The 17,517-nt window shown below is 41.2% G+C and overlaps 1 protein-coding gene across 1 annotated transcript in view; it reads right to left on the minus strand.

Annotated features, from left to right (window-relative positions):
* Positions 1–17,517, minus strand: part of CNTRL (centriolin) — a 185,198-nt gene that overhangs the window by 52,785 nt on the left and 114,896 nt on the right. The window contains exons 28-35 of the mRNA XM_073599547.1: positions 17,000–17,140; positions 16,745–16,871; positions 16,488–16,652; positions 15,133–15,292; positions 13,718–13,833; positions 12,794–13,011; positions 5,828–5,985; positions 3,890–3,963 (exon numbers count right to left, since the gene is read on the minus strand). Of these exons, the coding sequence (XP_073455648.1) occupies positions 3,890–3,963; positions 5,828–5,985; positions 12,794–13,011; positions 13,718–13,833; positions 15,133–15,292; positions 16,488–16,652; positions 16,745–16,871; positions 17,000–17,140 (1,159 nt within the window). The remainder of the gene's footprint in view (positions 1–3,889; positions 3,964–5,827; positions 5,986–12,793; positions 13,012–13,717; positions 13,834–15,132; positions 15,293–16,487; positions 16,653–16,744; positions 16,872–16,999; positions 17,141–17,517) is intronic.

Consider the following 17,517-nt stretch of genomic DNA (forward strand, 5'->3'; position numbering starts at 1 on the left):
GTTTACACACCTTTACATGTCCAGCGCTCCTGTGTCTTAGTGTGACAGACTTCTGTCTTCAGCATATGAACTGAGTGCGTCTGTATTAAGCCTCAGGTGAGAACCTGATTACACATAAGTGTCAGCTGTTACCGCACCTCTCCGGGAGGAGAGGGGAGGGGAGGGGGAGGGGAATTTTTATCAGCAGTGTTTGTTAAGCTCCTAGTTTTAAAGGAAGACTTCACTTTATACAAAAAAATGCAAATGGCTGGTTTTGTATGTTCATAAACTACTGCTGTAACCCCTTTAGATCCCTCAGAAGAGGAACACCATCTGTTCAATTAAGAACTCCACTCTGGCTGCACGGACCACACCCGCTGCTATAGCCAGACACAGAGCTGCTGAAAAAGCATCGTACTAGGTAAGTGTAATATACTCCCTCTAGAGGAGACATTTTAAGGCATACAGTTATACATTTTATATATATATATATATATATATATATATATATATATATATATATATATATATAAATATAATGTATTTTTGTAGGAAAAGGCATAGGTGGACTTTTTACAGTTCCTAGGCTTCTCCCCTTACCTTATCCTCGCTGCAGGATACTGCTGATTTAACAGACAGATCCAACTTTCACCCATCACGGCGGGCAATGTAGTTAAACCTTCAAAGACTGGGGCCCTTTTAATAGGGGTTCCGCTCCTTTGGACCTGTATAGCACCCCTCAGGAACAACTTTAGGTAATATGAAAAACCAAAAAGAGTCCTGGTTCCTAGGGTCCAGCTCTCAAAGAGAAGCTTACAGGCAAAACCTCGTTCTTCAATGCGAGGCCCAGGTACCATCCTATGGCCTCAGTGGCGAGGATGGATCCGGTTGTGGAGGTTTTTTAAATCCAGCATGGATCCCTCCCTGGAGCTCCTCAGAGCACATCTTCACTCGTGACCAACACCTTAGACACTGGCGAAAAAACTGAGGACTCCTGGAAGGAGGAGGGGTTATATAGGGGAGTCAACTTCCTGTATTGGTTATACCAGTGTCAACACCTGAAGGTAGGCCCATAACCCACCAAGTAATTACTTGAGGCTCTGTGTCCTATGATGTACGATAAAGAAAAAAGGTGCTTATCAGCCTTTGAAGTCCATTGTTATCAAATACGGTGTCTGTGTGACATGTGAGAATTTTGGTAACAGTTATTTTGGATGGATTCATTCTATTCTCTTTGTATGTCTCTGTATTTCTATGGATATTTTTCTGTAATGAAAATGCTCCTGTTTGTAACCTCTGCTGAATGGCAATAAAAATGATTTCCAAAAAAAAAAATAAAAAAATTATAGCAACTGAAATATTGCCAACTAACCTTATCTAATAAAGAATGCCTGACTACAGAAATACGAATTGCTTCCTTTTCCCTATTTCATTCCATCTTCTCCATCTTACATTATACCAGTAGAAAAAATTGCTCAGAAAAACACTAAGATTTTTGTACTTCTTGTAAAAATCTTTTTCCTGAAGTCCCAGGGACACCAGCATTCTCAGTCAGGTAACATAACAGATGGATTATACTGCCACCTACAAGAAGCTAGGACACCAACAAGTAAAAAATGCCAGCCCCATCATGCCTTAGGTTTTGTGAGCAAGCAGTACAGGACCCAATAGAGCAAAAGAACCAGTTTCCCTTCAAATGGACTTCAAGAAAAAGGTTTTACAGTAGATAAAAAAATTATATTTTTTATGTGCATGATTTGAAAAAAGAATTCCTAAACAGTCTGATATCCAAAAGCAGTACAACTGAGGAGTGGGAAACAGCAACTGAAAGGAATCAACACCTAAAGAAATGGCTAGATGAAGAAACCGAGTATGAACATTTCTATGACCAGGTACACCTACCAATCAATCTGTTTTAGACCAAGGGAAAACTGCTACCTAAAAGGAAAGATGGACCTCAACCAGCAAAAAGACGGATCAACCAACCATCTATCAATAAACAGGAGTAAAAAACTACACAAAAAAACAGGAGAAAACCAGACCAATAACTAACATCGTCAACAAGGAGAATGCTAAGCCCAAACCCTAAGGAGTAGTTCAAACACACATACCAAAGTCCAATAGAAAAAAAGAGATGTTTGATTAATCTGCAGAAAATAACAAAACAAAATATAAGCCTTACATATCTAACCCTTAACTTCAGAGAAAGGAAGTTTTGACAGACATTCTATTCTCCGAGCTTTCTTAAATAAATTAAGCTTTGGATAGAGTGGAGAGGGATTAGAACACTTGCCAGTTTTTATTGCGTTCTGTGCCCAATTAAGAAGATTCACCCTCTCCATTTATCCTATTTACCATTATCATTGAAAGTGAAAGTAAAAGTAAAAGAAAATCCCAAATTTTGTGTTGTCCCCAGAAAAATAGAGGGGAAATCTTCTAATGGGGACACTAGTTTTGGTGACCTGGGAGTCCCCAAGTAATTCCCTTGATTTACAGAGATTTTCTCTAACTTCCTCCTAAGGGACAGGAAGTGAGGGGAAATCTCCACAATGGCGAAAAAAAAAAATCTGACGGGGTTATAACCCTTCCTTGCTCTATCCAAAATAATTTAAAAAAAAAGTGCCTTTAGTTCTCTTTTAAATAGAAACAATATGATGCCAGCTTACATCTAGCAGAGGACCCTAAAACAAGGAGGCAAGGTCCACCCTCATGAACCAGCATCTACTCTTTTTACACCAACCACCCACTGGAAAAGAAACTAGGGGTTAAAAACTCAGCAACATTGGGTGCAACCTATTCTCAAAAACACAGTCTAAAAACAAAGAACAGACATCTCAGGAGTGCTTTGAAAGTTTGTGGCTGCCCAGACTGGGCTTTTTTCTTTTAAACATTCACAGGGTCAGGTAAAAATACAGGACTATTGAACAGAGGGGAGAAGCAGAACACACAGAATAATATAATCATTCCATATGTAGTTGGGTGTAATTGTGTGACCAAGCAGCCGCACTCTGCCCTGGTACCATGTGATCGCTGTGACCAATCACAATCAAGTCCAGTAGTAAACATAGTTGCCATTTATACAGCCATTCAGAACTATTGTGATTGGTTACAGTGATCACATGGTACAGGGCCAAGCACTGCCTTCCTGTACCATGTGATAGCTGTAGCCAATCACAGCATTTTCAATGGCTGCAGGAATGCAGGGGAGAACTGTCAGAAACGATTGATTATAAAGCCATCATGACTGTATAAGCAATCATAGTACAAAAAAAAATCCAGTCACTTTGCTAGAGTAGTGCAGTGTTACCATGATAACATTGCACAGCTCAGGTGACAGGAAATCTAGATTACTTTTTTTTTATACTATGGTGACATTGTACCGCTGTAGCGATAACGTACAATGTCTGGCTGCTCTGATATCAATGAATGCCAGTGCCGCCAGCCATGATCACTGCCACAGCAGTACAATGTCACTAGATCAGTGCTGCCAGTCAGTGTTCCTAATCACTGCCACACCAGTCACATGGTCTGTGATCACCACCACACCAGTCCCAGTGTCCATGATCATCGTCACACCAGTCACATTGTCCCTGGTCACCACACCACCAGTCATATTGTCCCTGATCACCGTCACACCAGTTACAGTGTCCCTGATCACCACACCAGTTAGTGTCACCACACCAGTTTAAGCCAGCAACGGTATCCCTGATTGTCCCCACACCAGCCCCAGTATCACTTGACCAGCATAAGTCAAGGATATGATGAGGTCTAACTGAATAATCCTAAAAATCAGATTGTCCCTTTCTATTCTTCCATACTATAGTAAAACAGAACAGGGAGAACCTGACTGTTAAGTATGGGTCAACATCAATAGATTTACCCTCAGACACACAAAGCATGAAACATTTACCTGCTCTACCACCCTCAGCTGATCCCGTAAGTCAGTCAGCTCATCCTGCAGCAGCTTCACTTCCTCCCTTTTCTCTATAAGAAAGAAAACATTGTGAACACCAGCTCTGTTTTTTTTTTTTGCAAGAAGCATCCTTAGATATAAACTGCATAAATGGGAAACTGAAGGTAAATATAAATCTTGCAGAAAAGAACAAAGAGAATAGGCAGAACAGAAACAGTTCATTATTCATTTAACTCAGAGACTGGCTTTTGAAATAGACAAAATAAGCGTATGGACGGGCCGCCACTGTTATTCACACTAGTATGTGGCACATGACTGCTTCCACTAGGATAATTAAGAGCAAAGTTTGGGACTTTATAAAGTCTTTTGATAAACTTTGCTCATAATTATCCAATTGTCGGGGATGGAGGTACAATTTTATGTCCTCATATAAAGTCCCGAATTCTTGATTCCTTTTATTTATTGTATTATTGGGGATGGAATCATGTGCCATACATGGCCTATATTTTAGTTGGTAGCATACATTATATACCTATTACTGTGGAGACACATATCAATGTGTCTGGCGATTTTATGATGTCACTATTGTGATACCATTACGGTGCTATGTTAATATGCTATTATGTATTATATGGAATTAAAGTTTGCTCATTTTTACTGTATTATATTGTATATATTATGTTATAATGCAATACGAATAGTCACAATTATGGTATACCCACCAAACATTATTGCGCTGGGCCACCTCCCTGGCTGCATGATTCATACTGAGTCCCAAACTTTGCTCTCAATTACCCAATTATCGGGGATGGAGGTACAATTTAATGTCCTCACATAAAGTCCCAAATTTTTGCTCTCTCTCTCTCTTCATTGCTTCCACTAGGAGGTTAATCACACAGGTATTTTGCTTAAAAATACGGGTGTAACATGTACCATGTTCCTAAAAGTAGACTTAGCTTTTAAAAAGAGATTTCCTCAAATTACACAAGATCCATGCACTTATAGTTCAAAGGCATACATGGGGAGATTTACTAAAACTGGTGCACACAGAATCTGGTACAGCTGTGTATAGTAACCAATCAGCTTATATATTCAGCTTGTTCAATTAAAGTGTTACTAAACCCATAACAGTAAAATCAGCCAGAATATGCAGTAAAGAATGCTTGTTATACTTACTGTGGAACCTAAGGGGTTAATCCTCCGTATTGTGTAAAAAGGCGGTTTGTTCCTGTCTTCTCTGATCCTCTAAGCTTTGACAATGAAACCTAGAAGCTGACTGGTTGCTATGCACAGCTGCACCATATTCTGTCTGCACCAGTTTTAGTAAATCTCCCGCACAATGTCCAGACATTCTGGTCCAGAAGAAAGCAAATAAAACCCTTTCCATGGTTCATGCCAATTTAGCCCCCTTAGTGGAGAAACGGGGATTTGATTCCTGATGCAGACATTAACACATGCATAAGCTTAACCACTCTAACTGTAAAGAACCCCTTCTTATACTCTATGTAGGAGTTATGAGAAACAGACAAAGGTTTGCATAATAGGAGTTGGCAGATACAAGCAAAGGTGTTCTTACTATGTGGCAAAGAGGTGGCACATTGGTCAAACTTTGGTGACAGACACAGTCTGAGCCATTAATAGCATTCAGGGGTTACAAATTTAGTTACGGGTTGTTATTAGTTTTGTGGAGCAGGGTAGAGGAGGCAAAGGTTAGTCAGGGGTTACAGATGAGGATAGAGAAGTTAGCTGCCTGAGGCAGGGAGAGGGGGACAAAGATAAATAAGTCTGGGGTGACAGATGCAATCAGAGGAATTTGCCAGACATGAAAAAGGCTAGTCGGGGATTACAGATGTGGCCAAGGATGTTAGTAGCTGTGTGAGACAAGAAAGAGAACAAAAGCTAGTCAGAGATGACAGATGCAGTCTCAGCTCTCACCTTGCAGTGTCTGTTGAGTGGCTGTGGTTTCCTTTCTCAATGATTGTTTCTGCTTGTTCAGCTGACTGAGCTCACTCTGTAGGCTTTTTATATCAGACTCCAGCTTGTCTAGCGTGCTGCTCGCCGTCCTTGTACTCTCTTCTGTGTTGGCTAGGGCCCTGATCATGAGGGAAAATAGTTACAAATCACAATGTGTGATAAAAAAGAACTTTTAACGTACCTGCAATTCTATATCTTGGAGTACAGTACAGGACACTGGAACTGATACATAGACTGTGGGTTTTATGCCGCTACCTTCAGGTGCATGGACACTGACAAAGGCTTTATGGGTCTGCCCCATAGTGTAATATAACCCTGTCCACTTTGTGGGAAGCGGTTTTGTTAGCAAGCAATATAGAGATAAAAAAGAAGAGAGGGGAGGGGCCTGTGCCCTATACTAACTCCAAGACATTGAATTTACAGATATGGAAAAATTCCTCTTCTCGTTATTGTACAGTACAGGACACAATAATCAATTCATTGACCATAGGATGTCCTCAAGCAATAGTCGAAGGGGGGAGTGCACCAAGACTGCTAAATAGCTGCAACAGACCCACAGAAAGAAAACGCAGGCCAATTGGCCTTAAAACAAACTCTTAACAGTAGAAACACCTCGTAGCAGAAGCAACGGAAACTGAACAGCTGCCTAGCAACCAATCACTTGGGAGAAATGTGAAGCCGAATTTAGGTGGTGGCTCCACTCAAAGGTAGGAATGCAGACTCTAGGTGCTGTATAGGCCCAAGAATCCAATTTTAAAGGGGCATAGGCTAGAGAGGGAAGGAGGGACATTATCTTTAAGGGTAGAAGCCTCAGAAAGGAAAAAAAAAAAAAAAAAAAAAAAAACGACCACGCGGTTGGGAGCAGAGAGAGGAGCCCCAATGGGATATTTAACACTTAGTACAAAATCTTTTGTTGGTAATGACAGCTTCAAGACGCCTCCTGTATGGAGAAACTCAGGTGCGATTTTGGCCCATTCTTCCACACAGTCTTTAAATCTTTATGGTTCTGTGGCCTCTTCTATGAACTCTGATCCTTAAGTTTTTCCATAGATTTTCTATTGGATTCAAGTCAGGTGATTGGTTGGGACATTCCAGCAGCTTTATTTTCTTTCTTTAAAACTAATTGAGAGTTTCCTTGGCTTTGTGTTTGGGTTCATTGTCTTGCTGAAATGTACACCCTCGTTTCATCTTCATCATCCTGGTAGATGGCAGCAGATTTTTATCAAGAATGTCTTGGTACATTTTTCCATTTATCCTTCCTTTTAATGACATGACGTTTGCCAGTACCGTATGCTGAAAAACAGTCCCACACCATGATGTTCCCACCTCCAAACTTCACTGTTGGTATGGTGTTTTTGAGGTGATGTGCAGTGCCATTTGACCTCCAAACATGGTGTGCATTATGGCATCCAAAGAGTTCAATTTTGGTGTCATCTGACCAGACTATATTCTCCCAGTATTTCACAGGCTTGTCTAAATGTCGTGTAACATACTTTAAACGAGCTTCAACATGATTTTCTTCTGCAATGGAGTCTTGCGTGGTAAGTGTGTATACATACCATGGTTGTTAAGTGCATTACTTATTGTTTTCCTTGAAACAATTGTACCTGCTAATTTCAGGTCTTTCTGAAGCTCTCCACAAGTGGTCTTTGACTCTTGGACAACTCTTCTGATAATTCTTTTCACTCCTCTGTCAGAAATTTTGTGAGGAGCACCTGGTTGTGCCCGGTTTATGGTGAAATTACATTCTTTCCACTTTCGGATTATGGCCCCAACAGTTTTCAGTGGAACATTCAGAAGTTTAGAAATCCTTCTGTAACCAATGCCGTCAGTATGTTTTGCAACAATAAGGTCTTGAAAGAGCGCTTTGCTTTTACCTATCATGAGATATTTCTTGTGTGACACCTTGGTAATGAGACACCTTTTTATAGCCCATGAGTTGAGACTGAACCAGCTAATCTTAATTTAACCTGACAAGCGGCAGGATTGCTTTCTAATTACTGACAGATTTAATCTAATGTCTTGGCTTTCCAAGCCCCTTTGCACCTTCCTTTCTTTATGTGTTCAATACCTTTTCCCTGTGTCATTACATTTTATTATACATAACTTAATTTCTGAACTTATTTGTTTTGGTTTCTTTGTATATATGGATTGCATGGGTTGTTACCGACATGTGGTGAACATTTCATGTCACTAGCACCTTTAGAAATATATTTACTTAGAGAAATGGTGACATGTTCAATACTTATTTTACCCGCTGTATATAGAATAGGGGATGAGTAAGAAACTCAGGATGAGCAGGAGCATCATCTTGTGTACAAATGGGGATGTAAAGAGTGGTGGCCTATGTAAGAGAATATTGGGGTGGTAAGGATATCAAGAAATTGTCTGTGCAGGCTGTCATGCATCCATAGGCTAAGGAGGATGGCTACAGACCACCCAAGAAACTCTAGAAACAGGGGGATTTAAACAGTTTTTGATACAATTTGGCAATAGTGTACCCTGTATTAAGCTCTACAGCTAGGTAGGGAAGGGCAGACTAAAAACCATATCCCAGAAACAGCAATTGGCGAACTGCAGTCATAGAAGCGATGGGTGGGAAAATAAGGAGTGTCCGAGCTCAGGACAAGGCCTGAGGGTTAAGCCAGGTAAATCCCATCATGGCAGAACTAGGTGGTGGGGTTCCGGGCTGTGGAAAAAACCTCCTTGAGTAGTGGGGATAAGGAATCGGTCACCCGAGAGAAAGGAAAAATACTTGGGCTGTCTTCAGGAGAATTTGCATAACAGCAAAAAGCATTAAATAAGGGTCAATAGATAGTGCCTAGAAGAAGGTCTCATTTTTTCTTTTTTTAAAAAATCAGACATAGACAAGAATGTCATGCTGAAGAGGGTGTCTGAAGAGACGTTAGTATCTAGACAATATTATGTCAGGAAATAAATACTTCTCAGAGTAAACAGCAGCTGTCAACCCCTGGGATCTCATTGGTTATCCCAGGGCTTGAGAACAATGCCAATAATGAAGCACCACATAGACATAGTGAATAGACGTAGTCATTCATGTCAGTAAAAAAAGATTTACAGGGAAAAGTAGACAGAAAGGAAATTAACCCCCAAAATATAGGGTATGCAAGCCTTCTAAGGACAGGGGTTTGCTATATAGGGCTACGTAAGCCTTGAGATAGAAGCAAACAACCAATGTAATCATAAAGTGAGAAAGGGGTTAAGAAACATTGTTCTTAGAACTAGAGAGGCTTTATACACCTTCCTACCTGCACTCTGTGCATTTCCCCTGCATGGGTAAATGCAAGATGTGCACAGGTTATGTAGATTTGTAGCATCATTTGTTACCTTATACCAATAGCCTATAGTTGAGTAAATCTTCACATTCCTTTGTCAGCGGTTTCTGTTTTTGTTCAACCATGAGGAATGCTGGATGGCACTGAACATCTCTGCCTGTAGACTAAGAACTGGACACATTCTGTGAAGAAACTACATATCCCACAATCCCTAGGTCTCTCAGTCTCTCGAGCTTAGCAGCAATTAGATCAGAGCCACAAATAATCAATTCAATGATTGGAAGAAATGTAATTCATTACATTAGCACTCCCACATCTGTGATGCAACACAGATAAATGTTGAGGCATTGATTGAACTTGGCAATGAATTGTGGTGGCAACCCCAATTCCAAAAAAGTTGGGGTGCTGTGTAAAACCTGCATAAAAACAGAATGCAATGATTTGCAAATCTCAAACCTTTTTTTTCCACAATAGAAAATAGAAAACATATCTAAACATTTAAAACTGAAAAAATTTACTATTTTAAGAAAAAAATAATGTAACTTTGAAATTGACGGCAGCAACACATCTCAAAAAAGTTGGGACAAGGCAACAAAAATCTGGCAAAGTACAACCCCAATTCCCAAAAAGTTGGGACAGGGCCATGTTTACCATGGTGTACCATCCCCTCTTTTAACCCCCACTCTGTAAATGTCTAAGAATTGAGGAGATCGGTTGCTGTAATTTGGGGAGAGGAATGTCACCCCATTCTTGCCTGAGCATATGTTGCTCTAAAACCTGGCTATATCTTTGAGCATTACTGGTGCCTTTCTGGATGTACAAGCTGCCCATTCCATATGCACTCCACATACTATCAGAGATGCAGGCTTTTGATCTGAGCACTGATAACAAGCTGGACGATCCTTCTCTCTTTAGTCTGGAGGATACAGTGTCTATGACTGCCAAAAAGAACGTAAAATTTCTATTTGTCTGACCACAGAACAGTTTTCCAATTTGCAACAGACCATTTTCAATAAGCTCTGGCCCACAGAAGACATTGGCGTTTCTGGATCATGTTCAGATGTGTCTTCTTTGCAAGATTGAGCTTTACCATGCATTTTTGGATGGCACTGCAAACCGTTTACAGAAAGTGATTATTGGAAGTATTTCTGAGCCCATGCAGTGATGTCCATCACAGAATCATGGCTGCTTTTAATGCAGTGCAGTCTGATCACAGACATCCAATATTGTGTTTCAGCCTTGTCCCGTGTGCACATAGATTTCTCCAGATTCTCTGACTCTTTTGATGATATTTTGTACTGTAGATGATGATATATTTAAAGCCTTGACATTTTTATTTTGAGGAACATTATTCTGAAATTGTCTGACAATTTTTAGACGTAACTTTTCACAGATTGATGAACCTCTGCTGGGGAGGGGGGGTGGGGGCAGCGGGCCAATAGCAGCTGCTGTGAGAGCAGAGAGATTACATCATCTTTAACCAGTGACGACATTATACTGTGCCCCCCCAATTAAAATACCTTCTTTTTCTGTAGCGGGTGCTGATGCCGACCCCCCCCTCGCACATTTCATCAGCCGCTGCTGCCACAGGACAGGGCAGCTGTGTGGAAACTGACAGGCTCTGTGAAGGGAGTGACACAGGCAGAGCCGCAGCTGCGGGGGATTTCCACCCCTCCTTCTCCTCCTTGAGACGAGCAGCTCTCATTCACCCGGCAATGTCCTATTGGCTACATTCAGGGCCAATGGCTGGGAAACTAACAAGAGGATTATGGGACATGTAGTCCCGGATACCAGCAGGCCCCAGGATAATTCCCTGAGAGTGCACAGCAGCCCCAACATGCCAAGCGGGAGGGGAAGAGGAAGAGGGGAGAGAGGACCGTGAGAGGAGAAGAGGGACCATGAGGCTGTCAGGTAGAGGGAGCCAGAGAGAAAGTGGCAGTCATTCTACTAGATATCCCCCAAGGTAAGAACTTACCTCCAGGTGGGGATTAAGGGGGCAGGGATGCAGGCTTCCATAGAGGTACAGGACCTTATCACTGGCTGCTCCCACCCTGTCCTCCCCTCCACCTGGCTGCTCCCACCCTGTCCTCACCGCAGCACCTGACTGCTCCCACCCTGTCCTCCCCTCCACTTGGCTGCATCCACCCCATCCTCTCCTCCACCTGGCTGCTCCCACCCTGTCCTCCCCGCCAAATGGCTGCATCCACCCCATCCTCCCCTCCACCTGGCTGCATCCACCCTGTCCTCCCCTCCACCTGGCTGCTCCCACCCTGTCCTCCCCGCCAAATGGCTGCATCCACCCTGTCCTCCCCTTCACCTGGCTGCATCCACCCTGTCCTCCCCTCCACCTGGCTTCTCAAACCCTGTCCTCCCCTCCACCTGGCTGGTCCCACCCTGTCCTCCCCTCCACCTGGCTGTATCCACCCTGTGCTCCCCTCCACCTGGCTTAAAAAGGGTATCCAACAGTCAAAGGTATGGATTAGCTCCTGTCACTACAGCTATGCCTGTTATACATATTAAGTGATCGGCAGGAGACTTGGTCTGTCCCAAGGTTCTAAATCAGGAAAATTGCTTTGTGGTTACAGATAAAACAACCGAAAGTCTGAAAAGTGCCATTAGCACAGCTGAAAGTCCAAAGGCTTATATGAAATTGTATTAACCATAACACAGATATTTTGGGAAAGTGAGTCTATGGAGACTGGTTCACACCAAAGGCTTTGCTGCAGAACAGAGTCAGGAAGACACTCTCTGGCTGACACAATACGTGTAGTCTACAAAGCTTTAAAATGCAGGGTCCAAAGATCTACCAACAGATGACTCTACAGAGACTGGGTCACATCAGAGACTGTGCCGCTGCTCAAGGCCAGGAAGATACTCTGAGGCTAATGACATGGTAAACAAGGCCTGGAAAGCACCATTAGAGTTCAATGCCCGAAGGTCACTATCATAGACGTACCGACAAATGAGTTCTCAGAGACTGGGCCACTCCAGAGGTTGCGCCTCTACTTTGATATAAGCAAGGCAAGTCAGTGCCTGAAGGGTATCTTCACCATGTCCAGGCTTACTCACAAGTGAATCTACGGAGACTGGGTCACACCAGAAACCGTGCCATTGCTTTGGACCTGGAGAGTGCCCTGCCCTATACTAACAGAGTACAATAAGGTCTGGAAAGCAGCACAGAGCCAAGTGCCCTCCCAAGCTATCGCTGAGAAAATGCCAAACTAAATAGCAATTGTATAGAGACTAGCTTAAGCATCTCAAAGTCTTAATTGAAGAAATAGTCATCAGAGTATTAAGAATGTTAATAGAAGAGAAGAAAAAAAAAAAATTATATATATTTTTATATATATATATATATATATATATATATATATATATATATATATATATATATATATATATATATATATATACATATATACACACACACACACACACTAGATCACTGACACACATAAAAGTAAAGTAAAACTTCCAGGGATGGATGTGTGCATGAAGTAGACTAGTCAGATAATATTATGGAGAAGAAGAATACTGGACAGCAGAAAACGGACCAAACAATGTACTGAAAAGCTGCTTTCTGTAGTGGTCACCACAGTATGTCAGATAAAATCAGAAGTTTAGCACTTACTTCTTAGTATGAGCCAGTGTGTGCTCCAGTTTATCTCTGCTCTCCTCCAGCTGTTCCTTTTCTTTACTCAGGATTTCCACCTTCTCCTGCAGCGTGTGCATCTGTGTCATAAGAAGCTCGATCTCCTGGTGATCTTTTTCAAGCAGCTGCTTCTTCCAGTCTGCCTCACTGTGTATGCGCTGCAACATTCTCTGCAGGTTCTCCAGTTCCAGTTTACCCTGCAATCACACGTTGCCAGGTAAAAAAGAAAATCAAATAGTACTGTACTAGCACACAAATGTATGTGCACAATTCTGACATAATAAAAAAATGTAAGCACTTGTGCCTTTACAGATCCCCCTGTGTGAGTGACAAATGAATTATTGTATCTGAAAAAACATTTTTCTTTCTTTCCTGTTTTTTCTTTGTCACATATGTTTTTTTTTTAAACTCAGTAGCTTGTACTATTTTTCATAATCTATGAATTGTGCTCCATGCCCAGTGTCCAAAAACATGAAAATGAAAAAGCCTGTCTGTTGAAACAATTTAATGTGTCTCGGCAGATTATTTTACTCTGCAGCAAGTTATATTACTCGTATTGTAAAACACACATACAGCCAACTGCCTCTCTGTACAATACTGTCCAGTCTGAGCCTCCCAAAAACGTTTTAGGCCTCACACATGGATGGTGAGTGTGAAAATATGCGTACAAAATTTCAGGTGCTTTCCCACACCCGGGAAGCCACAGGTGCTATGTACAGCCTGACGCTGATGCTTCTCTGCATCTGTGTTTACCTATGCATGCGTGTACAACATATTTCCTGAAAGCATTTCCGCTTTCACGAAAATTCTCAGAGTTTTAAGCCCAGCACATTTTCAGCCTCTCACCGTCCGTGTGCATGAGGCCAATGCTGGGTTGGGATGAGGCTTATTGGCAGAACTCACCTGCAGCAGCAGTGACTGAGTCTTCTCCAGATCATTCATTTTATGGTCATGCTGTAGTTTCAATCCCTGAAGCTCGCTCGTTTCTAGTTGCTCCATTTCCAGCACATGCTTCAACTCTATAAGAGAAAGTATTTTTTTTACAAGCAGAGAGCCACAGCAGAGCAAAAACATTTCAAGACCAACTATAATATAAGTTATAAGACTTTAAAAGACTGCTAGCAGTACAGATCTTTACCGCTATCGCAAAAAAATAAGTAGAAGAGAAACATTTTAGCTCAAAAAACACAATCCACCCGGTGTCCATAGGCAACTTGCACAATAGAGTAACAGTTCACAACCACACATTAGGGGATGAAAACTGGATAAATAGCAGATAAGGCAAGCACTCCACGTAGGAACGGAAAACCTTTATGAATAAAGAAGCAACAAACTGATCTTGATTACAGATGTACTTCTTGATCATATGTTGTATGTCCAGCACATTTTGGGGCAAAAAAAGGGTTCCCTTCTACAGTGCAGTATGTACAAAATGTCTGTGGTTAAAAGTTGTCTCTAAAAGAAAATAAGGACAGAGGGCGCACCAGCCTTGTGCATTACCTTTGCAACACTGAAATTTATTAAAAGTAGAATTGCATACTCACAAACGAGTGATAAAATCAGGCAGATGATAAAAAGTCAATCATTTGCATCATCCAGCAAGATCTGCTGGCCAGCAGATCTTGCTGGATGATGCAAATGATGGACTTTTTACCAGTTTGGCACTACGGCAGATCGCATGTAGTTCTTAATGAACTGTGATGATGCTGGTGAGCATTCTGGTAGTTCATTGATCCTCCTGCTCTTCAGTAACTGTCTCACCATATGGGAAGTACGGGCAGCCAGCTATAATGAGAATCTGCAGGAGCCTGATATTGCATACATGATCTACTGATCATGAGTGCAATGCTTTCCAGGCTCCTGTGGGAAAAAATAATAAATGCACATATTTCTGCAGAAATATGTGTATTTATTGTTTTTTCCCCAAAAAGGTTTAAAACTACAGAAATTTGGTAAATACATACCTGATGAAAGGAAACTTTAACTGTCATAAAATGCATTGGCAATACAAATTAATGCATAAATAAAGTACCCCGATCAAGATTAATTTACTTGCTTATTTGCCTATAAAAGTTTGTCTCTCCTGTTTGGAATAAAGTGCACCCTTTATCTGCTTTCGTATCTAGCAGAAGTTGTCAGACTGTGCCAAGAAAGGAGGAGGATCTGCACCCCAGAAGCATGATCTCTCACTGGGTATCTTACTGCAAACTTAAAAAAGAACACAGGTAGGCGATATGCTGAAAAATAATAAAATCAAGGGGTTTGCGGCAAGTTTCCATTTTCTACTGGGATAAATGAAGACATGCTAGATATATTACCAGTTTTCTGTTTGTGAACCTGAGAGGTGAGTTTTTGTAGATTGTCCTCTTCCTGCATCACTTCTTGTTTAAGGTTGGAGAGCTGCAGTCTTTTCTCATTCAGCTGCGCATTCAGTTCCCCTTTCTCAACACTTAAATCTTCCAACAAGGTCTTCACCTCCTACAAGACAAAGCAGAAAATAGATGGTTCAGTACTTCTAAACTGGCTGACGGTAACATCAGAAATCATTTATTAATTAATTTAGTTTATTTACGGCTATAAAAAAAAGCTAGAAACTGGCCCTTGCTGTCTAGTGGAGAAACTTTTATGTGCCCAAAAAAAGACTATTTTTTTTGCAGAGCAGCCTAGGAGCCCCCAAATACGTGGATTTTCTTAATTCTTTGCATCTCCAGAGTCTTCCTATTTGTCCATTATACTTGATTTGATTGTAGCCGTATTTGTCCATTAATATGCCATGTTAGCCTCACTAACCAATAGGCGACAGGCTAAGTTCAGAGCCACAATTCATGATTCACTGGGTGCTCTGTAGAAAATATGACTAGACAGACATATAGGCACTCAGGAGGTGCCTTTCACTACAAGAAAGGCACAAAGTTTAAAACTTTTGGAGCCACAGATATGCTTTAAAAAAATATATATATATTACATTGTACTCAAAATTCTGTTCTGTAATAGCATGTGCTTCTCTACTTTGTGGCACACATCAGTAGTTCCTTACTTGTCCTTCCACACAGGTCCATTCAAAACCAAACTACATAGCAGCCATAGATTCCATTTTTTTGCACTGATGAGAGCTAACAACCTAGAAACATTTATATACAGTAGATGACTCTATATTTAAACCAGTGGTTCTGAATGGACAGTTGGATGCATGGTTCTACATATAGACTATATCTGGGTTAATAACCAGCAGCTTTGGATGGACAGTTGGCGCCATATTTAGGATGCATGTAGGCCAAGTAATCCAGTAACTCTTGGTAACTTGGTAAGTTGGTAAATTGGATAAACAAGCTATAAAACCAGCAGTTCTGCATTGAAGAGGATAAATGGTTTTATATTCAGGCTGTATCTGTGGTAAAAACAAATGGTTTTGGATGGGAAGTTGGATAAATGGCTCTGTATTTAGACTGTCTCTGGGCTATAGATCAGTGGTTTTGGAAGTAAAGTGGCATAAATGGCTCTTTGTTTGTGATGTATCAATCCTATAGTTCTGGATGGACAGTTAAGTAAAACAGATATGCTGTGTTGTCATAACCGAGCTATTTACCTTCACCTTTTATTTACCTTCCGTTTATTAAAGGAGGGCTGTGCTAAAGCCTCTCTCTATTACTATCCCAACTGCTTGAAGGATTACCTTTATCTCCCGCCTTCTCTCAGCTGCCTCCATCTCCCCATCTCGCAGGACCTCCTTCAGATCAGTCTTCTTTAGCTCAGTGTGGTTCTGCAGGAGATGCAGCTCCTCTTTCTTCTGTCCCAAGAGCCGGTCCAATTCTGAAATCTCCTCCTGCTGTGCTGAGATCTGGAGGACAAGAACAGCATTAATTAGTTCAGAGGGCGATTATAGCAACATTATAATTGCCCTAGTGAAACAGAAAGCAATAATTTACTTACCTGATTGTTTAGTCTTTCCAGAGCCATCTTCTTCTCCATAAGGAGATTTTCAGCTTCCTTCAGTGTCTGCAGATGGTGGTCTTCCTTCCCCTCCGCTATCAGGATGTCGTCCTGCAACTTCTGAAGACTGAAAGTGTGAAATTTTCATAGAAAATGATAGAGGGGCGAGAAAAATGAAGAGAATAATTAATATTTCACAAATTTACCAAAGCAATATATTGCATCATACATAAACATGGGACATAAAATGCCTACCTATCAGCCATGGTTTGGATCTTGTGGTTCAGAGACTGGAATTCAACATCTTTTGCAGACACAACACTATTTATCTCATGCAGGATGTTTTCCTGCTCTGCTCTGTGCTGTTCCAAGTTTCTGGCATTTGCTTGTAGAGCCCTAAATACATAAACTTTCATTTATAAACATGCAAAAACTGTAAGGGCATTTTATTTTGTTTCTGGGAAGCTTCACATATACAATTATTGTCAATTCTAGCACGATGACAATGTGTATCTATGTGTTCTAGCAGACACTTTTCACTGCCTGTGCGCATAATAAGGTCCACTGACCTGATTAAATCTTTCTGGGAGTTACGTTTGTCTCCCTGGCAATAAGACCAGCATCCTCTGCCGACTGCATGAATGCACACTAAGGCAACACAAATGCAAATGTTCACACATCTTATATGTGTTTATATGTTTAGGTGACCATGTATGAAGGCCTAGGACCAACTGGGATTCAGTCATCCGTTAAAGTCTATATCATCCTACACA

This window comes from Aquarana catesbeiana, linkage group LG09 (assembly GCF_042186555.1).
Source record: "Aquarana catesbeiana isolate 2022-GZ linkage group LG09, ASM4218655v1, whole genome shotgun sequence".
Classification (NCBI taxonomy): domain Eukaryota; kingdom Metazoa; phylum Chordata; class Amphibia; order Anura; family Ranidae; genus Aquarana; species Aquarana catesbeiana.